Below are 22,932 nucleotides of genomic sequence, written 5' to 3' on the forward strand. Positions count from 1 at the left end.
CTTGTAGACTGAGGAACTCTTGATCCAGCAAATGAGTCAGGCAGCCCTTTATTTTGTAGTTGATATTCATCTACAAAGTTGTCAGGAGAATTTCCTAGTAAAAACCTCAGGGAGACAGAATACACAAAGTTTAAGACCATTTTATTGCATTATTCTTGAAAGAAGAGAATGTCACAGTACAACCTTTCCAATAAACAAATAAGACATGCAAACATGAGAATTACATTTTGTTGGAGCTCAGTTGAATATAATTCCAATTTTAGTTCAACGAACTTAATGGCTCACAGTAAGAAAAACATACAATCCTCCCCCCCCCAACTCCTTTCAATGTGATGGTTCTGAAAGTAAAGAAAAGGGATTTGCATATCACAAATAACCTCTGAGTGCATGTAAACAACAACAAAAGATTTAAATGCATGATAAAGTAAAACATAATTTTTTTTAACAATACCATTCCTGCAAAGCAACATCGAGATTTAATCATCAGAATATTAACTATCAGAGCACGTCAATTTCACAAAGTACCGCTCAGAAAAAGAACAGCAACAAAGAAAACCTGCCGATTTTGATGCCGTCTGCAGAAAATGTGTTTTGTGGTGTTGAATCTCTTGTAAAGCTGCTCCTGTCCTTTCACTGGCACGTCTTCCTTTAGAAGACACAATCCTGTCATCATCTCAACCATCAATTAAAGCAACACATAAATCAGTAAGATGATGAAAATGACACATAACTGCATACAGAGCTGCATCAGGTAGTTAATAGTAATAGTATCAAGAAAAACAACACTAATAATACATTTTTATATTTTATTATTATATTTTAACCAAAATACAAAACGGTATCATTTGTTTTTTAGAACGTGTAAATATTATAGTGTAACTAAAAATTAACCCTACTGAATCTCACATTTATAATCATTATTTAGTTTTTAATTTGGATTTTTCTCTCCTGAGAAATATTTCATTTAATGTGATGGCTGAGCTCTGAGGACAATCTGCAAGTGTGCTGCTTCTGACAGTAGGGGGCGCTGTGAGACTGCAGTCAAATCAATGAAAAGACGCGATTTTAATGATGTAATGTATATCATAAATTAATCTCGTACAACGCTGCTCACCTCAGCAGCAGCTGAAGCAGCTTCAGCTTGGAGGTGATGCTCCATCATGTAGGTGGAGAAGCCTGGCTCTGGTGGAGCTCCATGTAGGTGGAGAAGCCTGGCTCTGGTGGAGCTCCATCTTCAGACATTCCTCCCTGAAACTCTCATTTCATGCCGTTGGGGTCCGTGTCCAATATTACGTTGGCGCAACCGTCCAAAGACATTTTTTTAAGTTTTTAATCATTAAATTTATACACCGAGGGGACAGTCAGACGAGTCTGGAGCGGCAGCAACAGACGAAGAAGAGGGTCGACTTCCGGGTTTTCCGGCAAATCACGATTTTTGTTTAAGAAACGCATATTGGGAAACGGGAAACCGTCCGATTTCCGTTTTTCGATTTTCAATTGTAAAACGAAAAACGGGAGACGAGCTGTCTCCCGTTTTTCGTTTCCCGATATCAAATCGAAAAACGAAAATCGGATGGTTTCCGGTTTTTCGTTCTCCGACATCAAAACGAAAATCGAATGGCCGGAAGGTACACGGACCGTCGAGACATGCTGGGATGTGGTTGTCTTCTTCCTGCAGGGACATTAGTTGACCAGCAGGTGGAGCCAGAGACAGAAACAAAGCGAAACTAACGGAACTGATGAAGAAGTGGCAACACGACAGAAACAAACAGGAATGAATAAAGTTTAGAAAGAAAGTAAAACTTTAAATGAGGGCTCGTTTTTTAGCTGACAACCTCTACGGTGCATGTTTTAGCTCCATACCTCTACAGTGGCTGTGTGTGTGTGAGCGTTGAGTTATTTATGGTGCGTTCAAATGTCTGTAACTTGCGGCTGTGTTAGCTTTAAAGTTATTTGTGGTGCGTTCAAATGTCTCTGAAAACTATATATTCCAGTGATTTTCCACCAAACTTCTCGGAATGAACTCCCTCCTTCCCCTGTTCACTGCAAAACCGCCCAGGAAGTCTCCATATTCGGGATCCAACCTGCGTCGTTTCCTGGAAGCCCCGCCCGGCGCGCCGCTGCAGTCCTTAAAAACAGCGCACCCTCCCGCACGGCCGATCCTGGAGTTCAGTCGACTCTCACCTGAAAACAAAGTTCACCAACTCGTTTCTCCCCTTCTTTCGCCTCACTGAAACGCAAACATGACACAGATCAACCCGGGCCTGAAGCGCGTCTTCACCATCTTCAACATCCTCTTCGCGGTGAGTTTTTTTTAATCTTAATTAAACATTTAAGTTTCTGAGAAGGATAACGGCGCATGCTTTTATTCTCTATCTTTTATTCCGTTCCATACGTGGAAATACAATTTAAACAAGCATAGCAATTTAACCTAAAGCGATAAAAGTGGTTTATTTATTTAATTTTTTTTCGTCTGTTTCGTGGCGTTGGGCTTTGCAATGTGCGCCGCCATTCTCAGTTCGAGGCCTTTTGGATTAAACAAACTGCGTCAAGCTTTCCGGTTTTTTTTTTTCTAAATTCTTCTTCTTCTACCTCTTTGACGTTTTCACCGTTATGCCACTCACAGCTTGAAATCAAACTAAACATATTATTAGAGGGGTTTTCGTATCGTGCTGTTTTGCTTGTGTGTGTTCGTTTTGTTGTACTTTGTGAGCTCCACAAACCAGGAGCAGCTGCTGCTATCTGCACAATACCAGGTGTCCGGTTACAGTGGTCGAGGCGTTTCCTGTTGAGGTTTACTTTCTGAGGGTTTTTTTTTTTTTTTCCACAGCTCAATGAGGTCACAGACACACGTCTAAACATCAAACAATGTATAATATTTGTTTGTGGTTGCAGATCATCGGGGGGATCATCATCGGCCTGGCTCTGATCGCTCAGATCTTCACTAACTTTGAAGGACAGGCGGTGAGTAAAGTTGTCAGGATGCAAAAAAAATAAAAGTTTTTAAAAGCCCTGTGAAATGGTAATCAACTCGCCGTGTCCACAGATCGAGGATCGCACCGCCGGACTCATCGCCCTCTATGTCTTCGGCGCCATCACCATGGTGATCGCCCTGGTGGGAGCCTACGGCGCCCACAGGGAGAGCAAGCCTGCCCTGATCGTGGTGAGTTCAAGGTCCCGGGGAGTGACCGCTCTTCAGAGGGAAGTTTTGAGAAGGGGATGCGTTTGTGTGTCACCTGGTAACGTGTGACCGTCTGTCTGCAGTTCCTGGTCTGCATGGTCATCGGCAGTTTGGTGATGCTGCGCGTAGGAATCCCCACCGCCGCCGCCCGCCCTCAGGTAACTGTGTGTGTGTGAAATTTCCCGGACGAAAACATTCTGAACGCCTGTTGTGATCGTTTCATAATAACTTTGTCGTATCATAACGTTGTGCAGTTGTATGGCATCCTGGAGGAGAAGTTCCAGAAGGCTCTCCCGCTGGACGAGGCTTCAGAAGACGTGAAGAACCTGGCTGACGCCCTGCAGACTCAGGTGAGCTTGTTCTGCTGCAGTTCCTCAGGAGGGGGGGGGACTCGGCGAGCCCTCTGATTGGCTGAAAGTCGCCTCATGAAAGCCGATATATGGTCAGAAGCAAAGAGGAAGTTTAACTTCCTGCCTCGGCTCAGTCAACAGTGTTTTATGTGCGTAAGGCGACGGTTGACTAAAGTTAATATTGAATGAATGCTTGTTGTCAGATGCACTGCTGCGGCCTGTTCAGCTACAAGGACTGGAGGCAGGAGATCCCGGAGTCGTGCGACTGCAACCCCAAGGTCATGGGGAGCGAATGTCGCAGAGTTGATTACAGCGTGAGTTTCCTTGAGTCTCCATCGTTCATCGAAGTTCAGTTGAATTTGTTTGACTCACGTCCTTCTGCCTTCGCTGCTCCTTCAGGTTCTGATGCTGTCAAAGTCCATCTACTCTCAGGTCAGTGAACGCACCGTTTTCTTTTTAAAGTCACACTGGTTTGGATCTGAATTCTCGATTTTTAATATTTAAATGTTGGTTTTCAGCCGTGTTTCCCGATCCTCATGACGTACGTCCAGCTGGTCGTCGACATCACGCTCGGCGTCGTCTTCACGCTCGCCATCCTCGCGGTGAGTCTACGTGGGATTTTTTGCCTCAACACTTCCTCCAGGGGGCGCCGGCGTGAACCGAACGGCCTGTTTTTAAATGTTTGACCTTTTCTCTCTCTCTCTTTCTCTTTTCCAGCTGCTGGGTTTGATCTTCTCCTCCATCATGATCCATCAGATGCGTTTCCCCAACCGTCCCACCGTCCTCCTCTCCGTCCCCACCATCTTCAGCACGGCGCCCCCGAAGTACCAGGAGCTGCACAACGCCCCGCCTTACTGAGGAGCTGCACTTCCAAACTCACATTCTTCAGTTTCATCTTCCTTGATTGTATTAAAGAAACATTTTTTGGTCTTTCTTCATTTCAAAATGTCAAATGTGATGAAATTTTCCTTTTCATGAGAATCAGAAAAAAAGTTTCGTCATGTTACCGAAAAGGGAAAAAAAAAGAACTTCCGGTATGAAGTCAGGTTGACTCTAAACTGAACGGATAAAAAAAAGTGAAAAGTTTTTTTTTATTTCAATCTGGGTAAAAAATAAGACTTTATGGAGTGCGACCACTATGTTCTTAATTTCACAGCCCATGACGGTCACGGAGAAAGCGACGGTCACTGATGTATAAAAATTTGTTTATCTTGTGTCACATTTGATTCTTGTAATTTTTCTTTTTTTTTAGTCCAATTAAAAAAAATCTGTTTTAAAGATGCCAGTTGTGAGTTTGAGTCACTGACTTTTGAGTTTGTAAAATACCCATCATGCAACAGCTATACAAGTTTATTTTAGATATTTCACTGCATTTAGCACCAGAAGGTTTCATGAAAATTGGTTTTACGTCAATTGTTTTAAGAAGCAATTGTTTTTGTGGAAATGTATACATATTCATGTATATTCTACGCCACAACAGAATTTTTTTTTGAAAGCTTTGAAGTCCAGATGAAAGAACCAAGTTAGAAGCAAAGTCCAGAGTAAAATTTAATAGAATAAGAGTAAATATGGCACGATTTTCTGTGATTTGGCTGTAGGAAGTAATTTTCTTCCATTTTAAACTTTTTAAATTTCGCGCTGGGCCACGTTGCCGTCTTCGCCCTGAAGGTCCCAAGTACGAATCCGGGCAGGAATGTTCCTTGATGGAACTTGAAGTAATTTAGACAATGAACTTCAAAACAAACTTGAAGATTGAAAAAAAAAAATTGCAATTTTAACAGTTTAAAATGAATTTTTTTTTTTGAAAAAATGGTCCCAACTAAAATCTGCACATGGTAAAAAAAATTTTTTACTGCAGTTAGACAGAAAACTGGTAAGCATAAAAAAATGAAATCAAATTCAACTTTACACCCTTTTAAATGTAATATTTTGAAAACACTGAACTTTGTGTATTCATAACAAAAATACTTCAAGATTTCATATTTCTTTTTCTAAAATGTTTTATTTCAAAAACAAAAACACCAAAACATTTGGATCCGCAGCATAAATTAAAAATGTTCAGAAAACCAACAAACAAACAAACAAAAAAAAAAAGATTAAACGGGGTCAATTTTATAAATTCTTTTATTTACCTCAAAAAAATGTTTTCTGCACCAACTGATGATTCAGAGGAATTTTCTGTATTTTTGTTGATGAAAAACAAACCGTAAAATGTTAAATCATTGACATGATGTTTGAATTTAAATGTGGGAGTTAGAAATCAGAACCCAGGACAGGAAAGTTTTTTTTATTTTATACATCTTAGATTACTTGACTTTTTAGGCTGTTTGTAAATTTAAAAGTTAACATGTTAGTACTTTTCCAGTGATCCTTTCTTTTTTTCTTGCTTTATTAAAAAGCTCACACTGTTGCTACTGCAGGTCTTGTGTGTAAGGTAAAAATTAAACGGGAATCATTTAAAGTAAAAATAAAAAAAATTGCGTGCAGTCTCTTAGCGCCGATTTGTGTCTCTGAAAGCGATTTATTCTCTTTTATTTGACGAGAAAATTACACAAACAGCTGCAGTCAAAGTGCTAAAAACGTGATTTAATCACTGAACACAGTATTTTTTAATTCGGAGGGATTAGACGGATGACTTCCCAGGCTCCTTTGCGGCGGAGCTGAACAAACGCGGGATTATTGGGTTTGGACAAAAGCGACCAATCAGACTGATGAGTGTGGCTGTGGGTGTTGTCATGGCGACCCCATCCTCGCTAGCCGGAGGAGCAGCAGCCCCCGGTGGGCGTGGCCTGTGGCTCGTCGTCTACGATCTGCACGCCCCTCCGGCTGGATGCCGATTGGCTGCTTCCGTTTCCCTTCAGCCGCTCGTCGGCCTGAGCCGTCTCCATCATCCCTTTAACGGGAGAACAAGTTTAAACACAATCCGGAGTCTGGAGCCTCGTTTACACAACGTTTCAAGTGAAAACGCAGCGTCTCAGGAGCCGTTTCGGGAAAAAACTTTGCATTTTTCAGTGGAAAATTTCCATTTTCACTTGACATTGTTTTCTTTTGTGAAACGAGGCCCAAGAGTGTGAGCAACGGCAGCAAAGATCAAGGTCAACATGTTTACGTTGATGTTTACGCTGAAGCATTGTCTTACGTTTACACAGATCCAGGAACAGCTCCTCGATGCCTTTGTTGAGTTTGGCTGAAGTGTGGAAATGTTTGGCTCCCACCGACTCCGCGTAACTGATATGCAAACAAAACAAAAACTGATTGTGACTCAACCGAAACACAAAAAACCAAAGAAACAACAACCCTAGGTTTCTCTTCAGCGCTGTAGCCAGGCTGACAAAATCCTAGAAAAAGATGTTGCAGAATTATGCAAAAACGACGTATCTGAGTCTTTCCATTCCGGTTTTAGATTCATCATAACACAGAGACACTCTGGTCAAAGTTACTAATGTTCTTCTCGTGGCCTCAGACAAAGGATTGGTATCTGTTCTGGTCCTGTCCCATCTCAGTGCTGCATTGATACTATTGATCATAACATCATATTACAGAGACGAGAACACATCAGCGGGCTTAAAGGTACAGCACTGAATTGGATCCACTTGGTCCATGTTCACGATGACTCTTCAGTTCAGACTTAAGTTAAACATGGAGTTCCACAGGGTTCCATCTTAGGACCTATAATTTTCACATTATACATGCTCCCTGTAGGGAATATCATTAGGAAACACTCCATTAACAGAAGACACACAAATCGATTTATCTATGAAACCAAATGACACTAATCAACTTGTTCAACAAGAATCTTGTCTTGAAGACATAAAAGCCCGAATGAGCCACAACTTTCTGCTTCTGAACTCAGATAAAATACAAGTTACTATATTTGACCCGAAACATCCGAGAGAAAAATTATCCAAACATATAGTAACACTGACGTCACCAACACTCTGCTGCCTCGCTCAACATTTCTATTGAACAACAAATAACAAAAATAGACAACACAAAAATTACAGTTCTGGTTTTTACCTTTCAGCATCTTCCACTGAAACGTTTCTGTCTTTATCCAAATCGATTTTATTACCTACAGAAACGCAAAACAGAATGTGACAACGAGCACGGTTACTTTCTGATTTTTTGCTTTGAAAAAAAATGTTTTTCTCTTTTTTGACAATGAAACTTACCAACTATACATAAACAAATGTCGTTTCCCAACATTTTCCTCAACTCTTTGACCCAGTTCTTCACCTGGAAACACACACACACATCGTCGTTAGTACAGCTTCAGATTAACTACTGTTTTTCCCAGCGTTCCCTGTGAATCTTTGGGAATGTTTCCTCCAAATCTTCGTGAATGTTTCCAGTGAATCTTTCCCATGTGCGTCACCTTCTGGAAGGAGTCCTGGTCGGTGACATCATAGACGAGCACGGCTCCGTTAGAGTCTCTGTAGTAGATGGGACCTAAAGCGTGAAATCGCTCCTGACCGGCCGTGTCCTGTGGAGGAAACATTGAAAACTTTCAGCAAGGGAAAAAAAAATTTCATGGAGCTGAAAAACGAAAATATAAATAAATAAATACATTTAAAAAAAAAAAAAATCTTGAAGCTGAAAAACGAAAAAAATCAATCAATCAATAAATAATCATCCTGGAGCTGAAAAACAAAAAATATAATCCTGGAGCTGAAAAACTATAAAAAAAAAAAAACTATATATAAAAAAATAATAATAATTTTGGAGCTGAAAAACGAAAATATAAATAAATTTTAAAAAAAAAAATCTTGAAGCTGAAAAACAAAAAAAAAAAAAATAATTCTGGAGCTGAAAAACGGAAAGAAAAAATATATATATAAAAAAAAAGAATAATAATTCTGGAGCTGAAAAACGGGGGGGGGGGGGGGGTGTCAATAAATCTTGAAACTGTAAAATGAAAAAAATCAATCAATCAATCAATAAATAAATAATCATCCTGGAGCTGAAAAACAAAAAATATAATCCTGGAGCTAAAAAACTATAAAAAAAAAAACTTTAAAAAAAATATATAATAATAATCCTGGAGCTGAAAAACGAAAAAAAAAAACTATAAAAAAAGAATAAAAAAATTTCGGGAGCTGAAAAACGAAAAAAACGAAAAAAAAAATTAAAATTTAATTCTGAAAAACAGGGGGGGAAAAAAAATCAATAAATCTTGAAACTGTAAAACGAAAAAAATCAATCGATAAATAATCATCCTGGAGCTGAAAAATGAAAAAAAAAATAAAATAAAAAAAAAACTCACCCAAATGGCCAAATTGACTCGTTTTCCTGTGATATTCAACTTCTTTGTGAGGAAAGATGCCTGCAAATAAAGAAAGGTGGGTGGTCAGTAAACACAAGAAAACTTTGCAATTAATATAAACATTAGGAAAAATCAGGTACAATTAACAGAAGAAAAAATTAATTAAATGAAAATTACTGATTTACACTGATTAAATAAATATTTAAAGATCAAATTGATTTTTTTCTTAAACGATCTAAAAATACCTTTTCTGAGATCAGAAGGATTTGAACAGATTCTGTTCATTCAAAACATTTTTACCAAAAATGTTTCATGAGATCACTTCTAAGCACCAAATAAAAAAAAACAAAAACTAAACAGCTTAACATATTTCACTTCTGAAAAAGCAATGATAAACATCCGAACTGAAGAGGTCAAAGGTCAGTATGACTTGACAGAGAAACGTGTCAGGCTGAGGTCAGAGGTCAGCGTGAGGCGGAGCGGCCATGGGACGACGTTAAGAAATCCTCAAGAATCAGTAAAAATGCCAGGAATATCAGAAAGGACGTAGTCACAGTGCTTGAGCAATTGTTGTGGTCGACTACTAAGATTAAAAACTTTTGCTTAGGCAAAAGATATTTGTGTGACATAACAACATGCTGTGCATTCCACTGCCCCAAGGCATGCTGGGAAATATGAGCCTTCAAACAGAAATGCTGGAAAATTGTGTGAATGAGTGTGAGCTGTAGAGATACAGCTGATGCGAGGTCACGTCGTCACATGTCCTCAGATGACCTCACAGCTTCAGCTTTTATGCTCTTCATCACATGACCTCCTCCTCCTCCTCCTCCTCCTCCTCCATCATGAGATGGGAAACTTAGGATGGAATTAAGAGGATTTCACAGATTTTTATATTGTGCAACTTTCTTCTGGTGTTTTAGTTCCCGTCAATAAAGTTTAATCTGAATTCAGTAACTACTTTGTTTTCTCATTTAACCTGTTTGAAGGCAATGATAAAAAATAAAAAAAATCTATTAATGATGAATCTTTGCAGGTATGAAATGTTAATTCATCTAATAAAATTCTGAATTATCTTTAAAACGTTGAGATCACATTTATACAGCTTATAAAGAATAAGCCTAATTTTTAGTACGGCTATATAAATATGATCGAAACGTTGAATTTAAAGTAGAAATTGTGATAAAACATTTTATTGTTTTTGGTATAGATCTGTGAAAATATGATGATCATGTTCGTTTCTTGGCAGAAATCATTGGAATTTCGATGAAAATGTTATGATTATCGGGATAAAATAGTGAAAGCATTGCGAATATGTTTGATTTTTGAGAATGTTTAATAAAATTATTAGGAAATCTCACGCAGTTTCGGCATTACCTGAGGAAACGCCTGATTTACACACCAGATGATCCCGTTCAAGCGGGCGGTTCACACCACTGTCGCTATTTCACAACAACCCCGCTTCTCCCGAACGCGACGCGATATGAACCACGCGCGCATACAGAGCAGTGACAGACACGAAAACAACAACCAGACACCCCCCTCCTTTGGCTCGAGTGTCCCCGCAAACAGCGGCTCCTCGGCGGCTCCACAGCACGGAGGCAACCCGCCGGTCGATCCGGCCGGGGAAGCCGCCAGTGAAGCCTGAGCCTCGGTGTCGGTGTTTCACCGCAGGCCGGGTGGTCTTACCTGTAGAGTGGTGATGTGTTTGTCGTTGAATTTGTTCTCGCAGTAGCGCAGTACCAGCGACGTTTTCCCCACGCAGCCTTCCCCCAGTAACACCACCTTAAACGAATACGTCCTGCTGCCGCCCGCCGCTGCCGCCATCACCGCGCAGGTCCTCCGCTGCGATCAAAACAGGCGTTTGTGGAGGGAGCGGCTTCCCACTTCAACCATGGGGCGGGCGGCTCCACAGAGACCGGACCTGGCCTGCTGGCTTCCGGGTGGTACGAGTCCGTGGGGCTGTGAGTGGAGCGGGTCTGAACACGAAACACTTCCCGGTGACGCTGCGCGGACGGACGGCTGCTCCTCTCCGGTCTAATGGCGTCCCTCGCAGCTAGCAGCTAATCAATTAGCATAACCACAGATCGTCTATGTACGACAAGAAGCCTTCTTGGTGATTGTTTTTTAAGGTTGTTGTTCATACCTTATTGCCCTTTTATTAAAACAGACATCGGTTTTGTTTTTTCAACATTTAAGTTGTGAGATTAAATGTCATAATTTCGAGACAAACTTGACTTAAATAGAAAATGTTTGATAAAGAGGCTACGTATTTATATCCCCGATAATAGTAAAACGATCCTGATGAAATTGAAAGAATCAGGGAATTTTGGTTAAAAAAAATAAGTAAAGAGTTATAAGTCAATACATGAAAGAATAATAATTTTAAAAAAGCATCACAAAGTCAAACAATAAATTTGGATCAAGTTTGAATTATCATTTAAAGGGCCAGATCTATTGTTTTGATTTTAACAATAATACAATTCGAAGCAACAACATAAAACAGGGCGCTAAAGAACCATTTTGAGTAGAAATGCCATCGGAAAAGCCTCTTCCTGTCGCTTTTAGACTGAATTCGGAGCAGCACGGAAGCTGGTGCTCAGAAATTGCATCCGAGTGAGACTTCTGACCAACGGCTCCTCTCTGCAGTATCACATGCAGAGATCCGTCAGCGCTGTTTGAAGTTCAACAGAGCCGATCTGAGCCGAACGGAGCCGAGCTGAGCCGAACTGAGCCGAACGAAGTCGATCTGACTCGATTTTAGCCGAACTGTAAACGAATCTGCGTCAGTGAAGTGACGAAATAAAGAAATAATTAGTTCTAGTTTGTCCACGGGTTGGCAGAATTTCATTGATGCCATAAAACAACAGAAAAACGTTTGATCGAAAACAATAAATCAAACCTATAAAAAATGGAAATAAATGCACCACATTTAACGAACCCACAACAACAAACGCTGGTAAAACAAGAAATTCAAATCAACAAAATAAAATAACATACTGAGGAAACACAATCAACATGAATGTGAGAGAGGCATGAAATGAAATATGAACACAGACACCAATAGAATACAACAAACAAAATGACATGAACAACAATTTTACAGAAAAAGAACAATCAGACATGAAGATCTGATCACATTCACAATCTTTCAATCAAAAACCAGTTCCTATCAGTTATTGAAAACCCCCGTAGCCATGGACCATCTGTAATTTGTTTGAGATGTCCCTTTTCTATTTACCAATATGTTCATTTATGTGCAGCTGTTTTTTGTCACTCATTTCAACAAGGCCAGCCAAACATGCTTATTCACCACATTGTTGCACTGGGTTTAGAAGCAGGAAGATGAGAGCATCCTCTATCCTGCGTCGTGACTGGTTGACAGACTGGAGAGGGTCCAGGTGGGGCTGCTCAAGGACAGGTCTCTTCAGGGTATCATGATGTTCCTCATTTCTCCATGGCTGCAGGGTGCTGAGTCTCTGTCCGATGCCCCCGTGAATCGCAGCTCCTCAAACAGTAGGGTAAAAGCCCCAAAACACCCTGAAATTTAGAATCCATAGGAAAACATACTTGCCCTCGAACTCTGACTGTTAGCGATGCACAACAGTCTGAATTGTTAAAAAAAAAAAAAAAAAAGACACAGCCAGTTCTGTTAATACCCAGGTGGTTATCAGGTATTTATCGAGAGTTTATCAGTGGTTTGCCGCAACCAGTCAGGAAAGTAGCGGACAGATTCAGTAATGTCACTGGCATTGTGAGCAGCTGGCTGTCATCTCCCTTCCAAACTTCAATTCATTGCATTTTATTCACAATTTTAGCTTTCTCGCAGACATTTTGCTTCAAGTCCATCAAGCCAGAGGTAAAACTGTTCACCTCAAATCATCTCATTCCTTTGTATCGGTTATCTGTTCTTGCCGTCAAGGACAACAGAAAGGAGACGTCGCCACTGGAGGAAGACAAAACAAAATACTGTCAAGGATCATCTCTCCACCTCCTCCATCCACTCTCAACCTCTGTTGCTCCAAAGCGATGAGGGTGTACAAAATGTTGGGAGTACAGTCTGATATATGCTGGGTCGACGCTTATGAAGGATCATGATATGGACACAGTCTCTTCGCCACCCGCCAGTCTACTGCTTGGCCCCTGATGGCCTTTGGTGTGTGCAGCTCAGACCCAGAGCGAACCCACATGGACAGACACTCGGATTCTGCTTAAATTCTTTTTAGAATATTTTAACCTCTCGGATCCCAAAAGAGGCTGAAAACCGCCAAAGTCAACCTTTTTAATTCAAAATAAGACTCTTTCTGTGGGAAACATGGGAGGAGTTTTATTTACACCGCTGCGCGTTTGTGGTAACACACCTGCACAGGTGTGTTTCCTGTTCAAAGCTCAAAGTCCATCTGAGAGACGAGACAATCCTGAAACACGCTAAAAAAAACAACAATAGCTGGATTACAGAAGCTTAAATATCGAGGAATACGTCGAAGGGGAACGCCGTCGACATGAGGGGACACATTTGAGAGGGTCTGAGTCCTCCGCACATGGACTGCACCTGAACACCAGCAGGTCGGAGCCTCTCTGACCGGACGCCATCTTACACTCTCAGGTAAGTTTGAGCCAACATGTCGAGCAGGTCCAAGCCCATTGTTTGCAGTGGGTTATGTAGACATTTTCAGAGATTGCATAATGAATTTGGGATTAAAACTGGAGCGTCACCTGAGTTGGATGTGCTGAAATTCAAGAGAACCCCATCTGTCCCCTGTGTGGTTCAGCCAAGTTTTCAACTAATGTACACAAATATAGAATCAAATTAAAACTTGTCTTCAATCTTTTCTTAGTTTGATTTAAAAGAAAAGAATGTCTTTAAATTATATTGATTTAAGAAACTAACCACAATTAAATCTAGTGTTATACAATTTTATCATATTTGTTATGTCTGAAATATCACTTGAAACCTGTCCATCATAAAAAAGGAAAGGATTTTGTCGGAGCTTTTTCACGGCGTTGAATGCCAAAGTCTCACCAGAAAACATTTTGTAAAATCAGTTCCATAAATATGGGTTAGTGGGGATCAAACGCACCTCCTGGAGCCAGCAGGGCAATTCCGTGGTGACCTCTGGTAGTTGTAGTAGTTCTAATATTGTTCCTGAGTTTGCTACAGACCGACAATTACTTTGACCACAGAATTGTCTTATTTATCCATATTAACTTCTTTTATTTGATTTTGATAATGAGGGACTTGAACATGGTTTCCGGGCTCAGAGTTCTGAGTCCCAAAGGACATTAGTGTAAAACAGATCCACTCTTCATTTCAAGGTGCTACAATGCTGACCAGATTAGCTGCAATGAAAGTAAAACTGCTGACAACATTCAAAGATCGTTAAAATTGCAATGATTCATAATGAACCTTAAACGTTTTGAGAGTGTTTGTGAATTACTACAAAATGAAATTACTACTCACACTGCCAGTGAAATGGAAAAACAAAAGAGGGAGAGAAGACATAGCGTGGATGCCTGAGGGACTCCAACCCCCATCTCACATGATAAACAAATGAAGTATCTCAAATAAACACAGAACTTCTGTATTCTGGTTAAATAACAATAGGCCTACAGTTTCTCTACCCTGCTGTCCTCATAACCACCAGAGCCCCATGTGTGAAAGTATATACAAAATGCTTCTCTTTTATTCTATACACCTTACAATAGAGGAGGTCATTGGATTTAAATATGTAGTCTTTAAAACAAACCCTGACCAAGCGTTTGAACTGACTGACATGTTGAGATCAAAACAAAAAAGAATTTGCAAAATGTAGAAAAAGTTCCTCACTTTGGTTTAAGTCTCATTTGACAAGACTGAAGTCCTGGAGGAAACTACTGGAACTACTTGACTTACAGAGAATTACTCTGACTATGGGACATGACAAGAACCAGAGAAACTACAGGGAACAACCCAGAGGTGCAGAGATGTCTGGGCTTCTGTATTCTTTGTACTGCCACTGCACCGCCATGGGGACGAGGTGGTAAAGAAGATAGATGGATAGATGGATGGATGGATATAAGAAACCAGAGGGCACTGGTGGAACTACGAGGAACCACATGGTGATGGTAACTCAACCCACGGCTGGATAATTGTCTGTCCTGGTTCCCCACTTGTGTGAAAACTGTCTGCAGACTCCTTTCCTGTTTCTGCCTTGATGCTTTTTAGATTTATTTCTTTTTTGGGTTAAATTTTCTGATGAGTTGCCCGAGTGAAGACTTTGCGTTGTGTTGTTTGGGACCTCATTCCTGCAGTCTGACACTTATAACTCTGCATTTTGCATATTTGAGGCTCAATAACAATCACTTCCTGCATCTCTGTGGACAATGTATTCACCCATTTAGATTTGTTTCTTTGAAAAAGTGGTTCTTAATAACAAACGTTCTTATTTCCCTTTCAATATCAGCTCCAGCCTCCTGCCTCATCCTCCATGGATACTGGAAGTGGCCAGTCGGCCCCTCAGGTCATTGGAGAGAATGAGGCCCTGCAGCAGTTCTTCAGTGGTGAGATGATTCAGCAGCTCTCCTGTTTACTTTCTTTCCTGAATGAGAAGCTTCAGGATGGATTGACGCGATTAAAGTGATAACCGAGGAAGAGCGCCGGTCTTCTGAAATTAGAGTAACCCTTAAAATACCACGAGGTGATTCAAAAGGAAACCCTGAAGAGACTAAAGGAGTCTACAACAAAACTTGGAAAACTGCTAGTTTAAAAAAGAAAGAAAGAAAAAAATCTGAGAAAGTCAAAGTCACCTGCTCTCAGTAGATCAAACTGCAAATCATCATTATGGCCATTAAGATTAATCTTTTTTTTTTGTTTCGTCTGTGTCGTAGGTCATGATATGAGCATGTTAGATAACTCCGTTGCCGTGGATACGAGTATCCTTGAGCAGTACCTGAGTGCTGACATGGACCCCAGCTTGTGAGCACACACACTCTCTCTCTCTCTCTCTCTCTCTCTCTCTCTCTCTCTCTCTCTCTCTCTCTCACACACACACACACTTATCAGCTCAGCGGGGCTGTAAACGGGGAAAAGTGCACTCTTAAGTTTCTTGTATTGATTTATTCCCAGCATGCTCCCTGAGTCTCCTCCTGATTCCAGCTCAGAAGGCTGTTCACCTGCACAGATCCCAGGTACCCTTTTGGAGTGAGAACATGCAACCTCCATACAAAAAGACCCCCTCGGGCAACAAAGTTGAACCAATCAATCAAACCGTTCTAAAAAACTTTTTCTCTTTTTCGCTCATTGGCAGATTTTCACTACGAGCCGTCCTGTTGTTCCAAACCTGCGGTTTCACCATCCTGTCTCTATAATCCATGCTCCATCCCACCCCACCCCAGCCTGCTCACCCACGACCAGCTTCGCTGTTTAGGCTTCACTAAAACCTACATCAAGACTGCTGCTCCACCTGCCCCATCTGCTGCTTCTACCTCAATTGACCCTGCACACAACCACAGGGTCTGCCCAACTGAGCAGCCACAAGACCCCAGACCAGGAAGTTCCTTGCAGACTCGCAGGTCGCCTGTTTCTTCTTCTCCGCCCTCTTTTACGTCGTCACACCACACTGCTGCCATCGCTGGTCCGGACACACTCCACACTACAGCCTCCGCCTGTCTGCAGGGCTCCGCCTCCACACTCCACACACCAGCCTCCACCTGTCTACAGGGCTCCGCCTCCACACTACAGTCCTGGTAATTCAGTTCTTAATTTCACGACAGAGTAGAATAAGGAAAATGTAAAAAAGAATGTGACAGTGTGACCAAAAGTCAATGAATAGGTGAGAAATGATTTCGGAGCAATAGAGAAGTCCTGCGAAGCAGAAATAAACAGTAATGTACTGGTTAGGACCTGTCCAGCTTCTGCACTCCTTTTCATGAATTTGTCTCTTCAGGTCCCCAGACAGTAAAAAGAGAAGGAGGTCAGAGTGTGATGAACCCATGACAGGACTTGATGCATCAGTCTCTGATGGCGTTGGGATTCGTGGAGCTGGTGGATCTTGTGGATCTGCTCTGGGATCCTACCAGCTCCTATCGTGGGAGCAGTACCTCCCAGGACAGTGGTGCAGTTTGTACGACAGCAGCTTCCAAACATTGTAAGTAAACCACGGAATCTTCTATCGCCATCACACACACACACACACGAGTTCCAGTCGCCTCCTCTTACACCTACTTTTTTTTTTTTTTTTTGTCCATCAGGTCTCCTCCTGTCTACCACGTTGATACAGACAAAGGCTTCAGCTACTCTTCGGCTGATGAGGCCTTCGTTTGCCAGAAGAAGAACCACTTTCAGGTCACAGTCCACATCGGTGTGGCAGCGGAGCCGCAGTTCGTCACAATGCCCAGCGGGCCGCAGGAAATCCACTACTTCCAGATCAAAGTGTTTGGGGTGAAGGTACGCACGCTACTCTAAAACAGTTGACATCTGAGTTCTGGTAACACATTCCTTGTTTACCAGAATCACTTTATTGTAAAATACTGCTGAGAAGCTTGTCCCCCCCCCCCCACACACACACACACTATGATCACCAAGTCACCATTCCTGAACGAGGTCAGTCAGGCGATCACATCCATTCCTCATGTTTCTGTTGCGACGCAGAACACTGGGAGCCTCGGGTGATTGTAATGAACATGGACAGGGCAGATGCAGAGAGGCGGGGTGCTCCTGCTATGAGGAGGGACCTGTCTTTAATCCATGTGGAATGAACCAAATATGGTCGTATATGGTAATTTTTGTTGGTAGACCACATTGTATTGCACTTTTGAGTCTGTTTGAATCAAGAGGTGCAATACGTGACTTTGATATCAGATTTTAGGGCAGCTGTGTGTCACTCAGTAGAGCGGTGAGGTCATTTTATTAATCCCAAGATTATTGGTTTGATCCCCCATCTCACCATGTGTATATGTCAAAGTGTCCTTGAGCCTGAACATGAATTTGTTCAGATTAATCAATGTTAAGATTAATCAATCTTATATGATCAGAGCAGATCCTACACACACACACACACACACACACACACACACACACACACACACACACACACACGTTTTGGTGTGTTATGGGGACACTCTTCCCATATCAGTTCGAAACATGGTTTATGGGGACCCACCTTTTCCTTAGTCTTAGAGATATTCAGGAAATAGAAAATTGCTACAAAATAAAATGTCCATCTACTTTGAATGACATTATAGTAAAAGACTGCAGAGATATTCTTAAAGGATTATGGGGATGGGGTGAGTCGAGTCGTTTTCAAGTGCAATGGTGACACCCCTTATTAATGAGGAAAATACCTACACACATTAACCCCCCCCCCCCCCCAGACACACACACGCAAAACCTCCACTTAGTGTCTGTTGAACAATCTGTCTCCTCTCAGATGGACTCAAACCACCTGGTGACCATCGAGCAGTCTAAACCTGACCGGAGTAAAAAGCCCTTTCAGCCCGTCAGGTAATCCACATACAGTTTCCTCTCAACACACTCGTATTTTCAGACGCGTTCTTCGATAAAGTTGTGCAGTTTGTTTCTGTGGTTTCTGTAATTTAAAAACAATAAATAAACTTCCAGGGTCAGTCTACCTGCCAGGCAAATAACCAAAGTGACGCTCAGTCGGCTGCACTTCAGTGAAACAACGGCCAACAACATCAGGAAGAAAGGCAAACCTAACCCGGACCAGAGGTGGGGTAGTGGACGATGACTGGATGTAGATGAGTGGGTGCTGCGCTGTAACAGTGTGTGTGTGTGTGTGTGTGTGTGTTGATGTTCAGGTACTTTCAGATGGTGGTTGGTCTGTATGCTGCAGTCAGAGAGGAGACCTTCCTGCTCACGGCTCTGGTATCCGAGCGAATCATTGTCAGGGTAAGTATCAACCACCGAAGACCATCCGCCAGTGACAAGAGCATCTCCAAGCTCACTGTGAACTTTAACCCTGCAGGCTTCCAACCCAGGCCAGTTTGAGACTGACAGTGACACCATGTGGCAGCGCGGGGCAGTGCAGGATTCTGTGGTGTGCCACGGCTCCGTGGGCATCAACACAGACTCCCCGGATGAGGCTTTGGTCGTCTGCGGCAACGCCAAAGTTATGGGCAACATCCTGCAGCCGTCGGACTGCCGCGCCAAGCACAACATCCAGGAGGTCTCGCCGTCACTTTCAATCTGGTAATTTGATGTCATCGTGTCCCGGCCGCTGCGTCTGTAAAGAAACGGGTGTTTGTCCATCAGGTGGACTCTGAGCAGCAGCTGAAAAGAATCACCCAGATGAGGATTGTGGAATTCAATTACAAGCCAGAGTTTGCCTCCACCGTGGGAATAGACGACGCCCACCACACAGGTCTATAATCCGCTTTTTAATCTGACCAATGAAAAACCGAGCGCGTGTCCAGTTTGTGTCAATGGGTTTGTGATGACAGGAGTGATCGCCCAGGAGGTGAAGGAGCTGCTGCCTCGCGCTGTGAAGCAGGCCGGAGACATCACCTGCTCCGACGGAGAGACCATCAAGAACCTGCTCATGGTAGACAAGGTACGGAGAAATCTGAGATCTGCCTCATACTTACGGGGGGGAGGGGCCTTCTCCACTACATTTCTCAAATGGGACGTCCACAAGCCTTACCAAACTGATACGTTCTGATCCAACCCATCCCAGGAGCAGATCTTCATGGAGAACGTGGGGGCAGTGCAGCAGCTCTCGAAGATCACCGACAACCTGGAGACTCGGATTAAAGAGCTGGAGGTGTGGAACCACCAACTGGCCAAGCTGAGGAGCCTGAGAGGCAGCTTGAGAAGCAGCTTGAGAAGCAGCCTGCGCTCCACCGGGTACTAAATCACTCATTCATCCATTACCTCACCATTCCATTCACTCAGTCATCCATACATTTCCCCTTGAAATGTGAAAATCTGTGGTAATCCCGTCAAAACTTGTTCTGTCTTTTGAGATTTAAAGCCTTTCAGCAGCGTCAATACATCAGCCTTGTTTTCCTGACCTGTGGCCACATCCAGCATGGAGCTGAACAATAGGTCCCTTTCTTCCGCAGGGCGCCCCAGAAACACTGCAGCGTGCCGACCGCGTCTAATCAGGACTCCTGTAGTACCGAGAAGGCCCAGCAGGGCGGCCCCAAGGGTTCTGGTGGTCTCAGATACAAACACAAACTGCAGTACAAAATCCTCCATGGCAGCATCTTCACCCTGCTGGCCACCATGGCCTTCTGGTGAGGAACCACAGGACGCGAAATGTTAGCCCTCTGGGAGAACGGCGTCTTCATTCAGTGTGTGTGTGTATGTGTGTATGTGTGTGTGTGTGCAGTGTCATCTCCATCACCTCTTTGTACCTGCTAAATCTGAAGGAGGAAAGTTCTGAGGATTTTCCCAACCTCAGGTAAACCACTGTCTTCTTTTAATGTTACTCGAGGCTGCAACTGTGTCTTTACCCAAGTCAGCAGTATTCTCTCTCTCTCTCTCTCTCTCTCTCTCTCTCTAGTAATGACAGCCTTCTTCCTCAGCTGACGACGGCCTGGTCCACCACAGGTAATCTAACCTTCACATAAAAACCTCCTCTGATCTGATGATCACTTGTTCACCTCTTCCTCCTGAATATTCTCAGCCTCTCTCCGGCCACCTCTGTTTCAGTCGCTGTGACCACCGCCCTGGGCCCCTGGCCTCCAGAGGTGGATTTCTGTGACCTGCTGTACTGTGACAAGGTCTACTGCTGCCCGTCGCCAGCCAGGGACGATGTCGGCGTCGGCTCGTTGCAAGCCGAGCCTGACCTCAAAGGTTAAAGAAGAGTTGATTCACGCAGTCTGTTTCCGATTCCTCAGTCAACACGTTCTCATATTTGAGGTTTCTGCTCCACAGAAAGAAAAAACCTTTACAATATGGTGAAGAGTGCCAGAGACTGTGAGTATTTCAACAAAGAAAAAAAAACTTTTTTAAAGTTTAAATTTGATGGTTACTGTGGCCCGTCCGGCCCACTCAAGATGAACTTTAAACACAGAATGGGAGCAGCGGGTGACTTTACGTCTCTTAAAAAGGACAGGACTTATTACTGTTTTTTGTCCGTCAGGGACGAACACAACCATCCACACGTTCATGATCAAGGAGAACCAGCAGGTGATCGACAGCAAGTACTGCCTGAGAGATGAATGCGGGTGAGTTCCTGAACCGACAGCGAGGTGCCTGACGGGCGTTTCCCAGGTCAAAGTGCCGCGTTTGGGTTTTTCTGTGAACCATCCGGGAACGTTACGGGGAAACTTCATGAATTCCATCAAATCAATCAATTTTCCTCCGTCAGGCCCGGTCGATTCGTCTTCAGAGTTCCCATCAGCCAGTTTGTGTCCGTCAACATGCGAGTGACGCTGCTCATGAAGTGAGTCCGAACGAGTCACAGAATGAAACGCGTCGTTGTCTGTATGATATGTGAAGGTTTATCGTCAGTGATATGTGAGTTTTGCAAGAGGTTTTAAAGTCTCTTCTGTTTTTTTTTTAGCTCCACGGAGCTGCTGGTGGTTCATCTGTGTGGGTTTGATGAGTCGATGTCCTGCGGCGCTCTGCTGGACTATAACACTGTGACGGGCAGCAGGTACCCGTCAAACACCCAGGTACGACTCACCTGATGAATGAGTGAATACACCTGAACACACAGAAGGGAAGGGAGAAGCACATTCAAATCACACGTCATCTCAACTTATAAATTACTTTAGATTCAAATTCATGATCGCAGGTAAAAATCTTTTTCATTTGTCAAACTTCACAAATGAAGAAGTTCATTTTTTTTTATAACAATAATAATGACAAATCTAACAAGCTTTACTCTGTACTCTACTTATACTTTAAATGCTCCAAAAAAAAATTCTGAAGAAATCTGTAAGTACTTTTTTTTATTCACAATAAAACATTTCATGGAAAATATTTGTTCATTTCAAATATGAAGGCAGGAGCACGTTCCAAAAAAGTTGGAACAAAATCAACAGAGTGATTTTGTTTTATTATTTTTATTGTTAGAATTATTATTATTATTATTATTAATAAGAATTTATTTTCATTTTTTTCATTAATTAAACCATTTGATTTATTTGGTCAGTTTTGTGACATCTGTTCTCTAAAGATACACTTTTATTCCATATAATTTGTTGTTGTTGTTTGTTTTTTTGAGGGGCATCAACATAATGTGGTTTAGAATTTTGATACTTAGTTTTTTTTTTTAAATATGACTTGAGTTAAAGACATAACTTATTCAACATGTCTGTCTGTTGGCTTATGTGGTTGTTTGTTTGTTTGTTTGTTTGTTTGTTTGTTTGTTCAGGGGGAACACGCCTGGCCTCTGCACGTAGCTCGTCTTTACCGCAGCTCGTATCATTTCCGCTCCGCAGTTGCTGTAAGATCAACAAATACAAATTATAAAACAAATTAAAAAATGTTTTTTAAGTCTTTGTTGTTTATGACACTGTTTTGTTCCTGTTTTACTTAAAGGGGCAGGCGAACTGCAGTACCGACTACCACTACGGGGGGGCGCTCTTCACAGATTACCACTTCCACTTCTACAGACGCTGCGTCGACTCATAGCAACAGACTTCATGAAATATGATCAATAACATTTAAAAAAAAAACATCCGGCTTGATGAAGTTTGATTTTAAGATGTTGATTGTCTTTTTTTTGTTGTTCATTGTGAAATGAAGTTTGAAGCAACAACACGATACTTAATTTCACATCTGACTGTTTAATGTGTTTTTATTTAAATGCGGTTTTTGGAACTACAGATTATCGACATTGTAAAAAAAAAAAAAAAGATGAAAATGTAAACGGAATCACCTTGAAGGATTTTCTGAAATTTATTGTGAACAAAAATGTAAGAGATTTTATAGAAGGAAGGAGGAAAATAAATCTTTTCTTGGCAAAACGTTTAAATTCTCTTCATTTTTCTTTGAAAAATTAGAACTTGTTTTATTTAGAAAAAGGAACCTGCGAAATTGGTGAAATTAGTTTTAATTAGTAATAAGTTTTTTTTTATTATTTATACTGTAAAAATGACTTGTTCTTAAGTACTTGTCTCTGCAGCAGATTAAAAAAAGGGTTTATCAATGTTTCTCCTCCTGAAATGTGTCACAGATCATCAAATCG

At 41.9% G+C, this 22,932-nt stretch overlaps 3 protein-coding genes across 3 annotated transcripts; 2 read left to right on the forward strand and 1 right to left on the reverse strand.

Annotated features, from left to right (window-relative positions):
- Positions 1 to 1,689: 1,689 nt before the first annotated feature.
- LOC308127418 (tetraspanin-8-like) lies at positions 1,690 to 4,812 on the forward strand. Its single transcript, XM_080492456.1, has 9 exons — positions 1,690 to 2,303; positions 2,896 to 2,964; positions 3,047 to 3,163; positions 3,265 to 3,339; positions 3,436 to 3,531; positions 3,735 to 3,845; positions 3,931 to 3,963; positions 4,050 to 4,133; positions 4,249 to 4,812. Exons 1-9 carry the CDS (start codon positions 2,244 to 2,246, stop codon positions 4,387 to 4,389), a joined length of 786 nt encoding a protein of 261 aa, XP_080348582.1. The 5' UTR covers positions 1,690 to 2,243; the 3' UTR covers positions 4,390 to 4,812.
- A 990-nt stretch (positions 4,813 to 5,802) lies between these two features.
- On the reverse strand, positions 5,803 to 10,869 carry rab21 (RAB21, member RAS oncogene family). Its single transcript, XM_080492457.1, has 7 exons — positions 10,481 to 10,869; positions 8,795 to 8,854; positions 7,907 to 8,014; positions 7,704 to 7,767; positions 7,549 to 7,603; positions 6,671 to 6,759; positions 5,803 to 6,424 (listed from the first exon to the last, which is right to left on the reverse strand). The coding sequence occupies exons 1-7, from the start codon at positions 10,616 to 10,618 to the stop codon at positions 6,285 to 6,287; spliced, it is 654 nt and encodes a 217-aa protein (XP_080348583.1). The 5' UTR covers positions 10,619 to 10,869; the 3' UTR covers positions 5,803 to 6,284.
- A 2,279-nt stretch (positions 10,870 to 13,148) lies between these two features.
- On the forward strand, positions 13,149 to 22,716 carry myrfl (myelin regulatory factor like). Its single transcript, XM_080492018.1, has 24 exons — positions 13,149 to 13,397; positions 15,235 to 15,331; positions 15,659 to 15,746; positions 15,897 to 15,958; positions 16,078 to 16,516; positions 16,717 to 16,917; positions 17,021 to 17,216; positions 18,199 to 18,272; positions 18,390 to 18,500; positions 18,590 to 18,680; positions 18,757 to 18,957; positions 19,044 to 19,152; positions 19,232 to 19,341; positions 19,465 to 19,634; positions 19,853 to 20,026; positions 20,122 to 20,193; positions 20,296 to 20,342; positions 20,445 to 20,588; positions 20,670 to 20,711; positions 20,878 to 20,962; positions 21,106 to 21,180; positions 21,301 to 21,412; positions 22,117 to 22,188; positions 22,284 to 22,716. The coding sequence occupies exons 2-24, from the start codon at positions 15,259 to 15,261 to the stop codon at positions 22,374 to 22,376; spliced, it is 2,841 nt and encodes a 946-aa protein (XP_080348144.1). The 5' UTR covers positions 13,149 to 13,397; positions 15,235 to 15,258; the 3' UTR covers positions 22,377 to 22,716.
- Positions 22,717 to 22,932: the final 216 nt, after the last annotated feature.

This window comes from Lipophrys pholis (assembly GCF_963383615.2).
Source record: "Lipophrys pholis genome assembly, chromosome: 22".
In the NCBI taxonomy this organism is placed as follows: Eukaryota; Metazoa; Chordata; class Actinopteri; order Blenniiformes; family Blenniidae; genus Lipophrys; species Lipophrys pholis.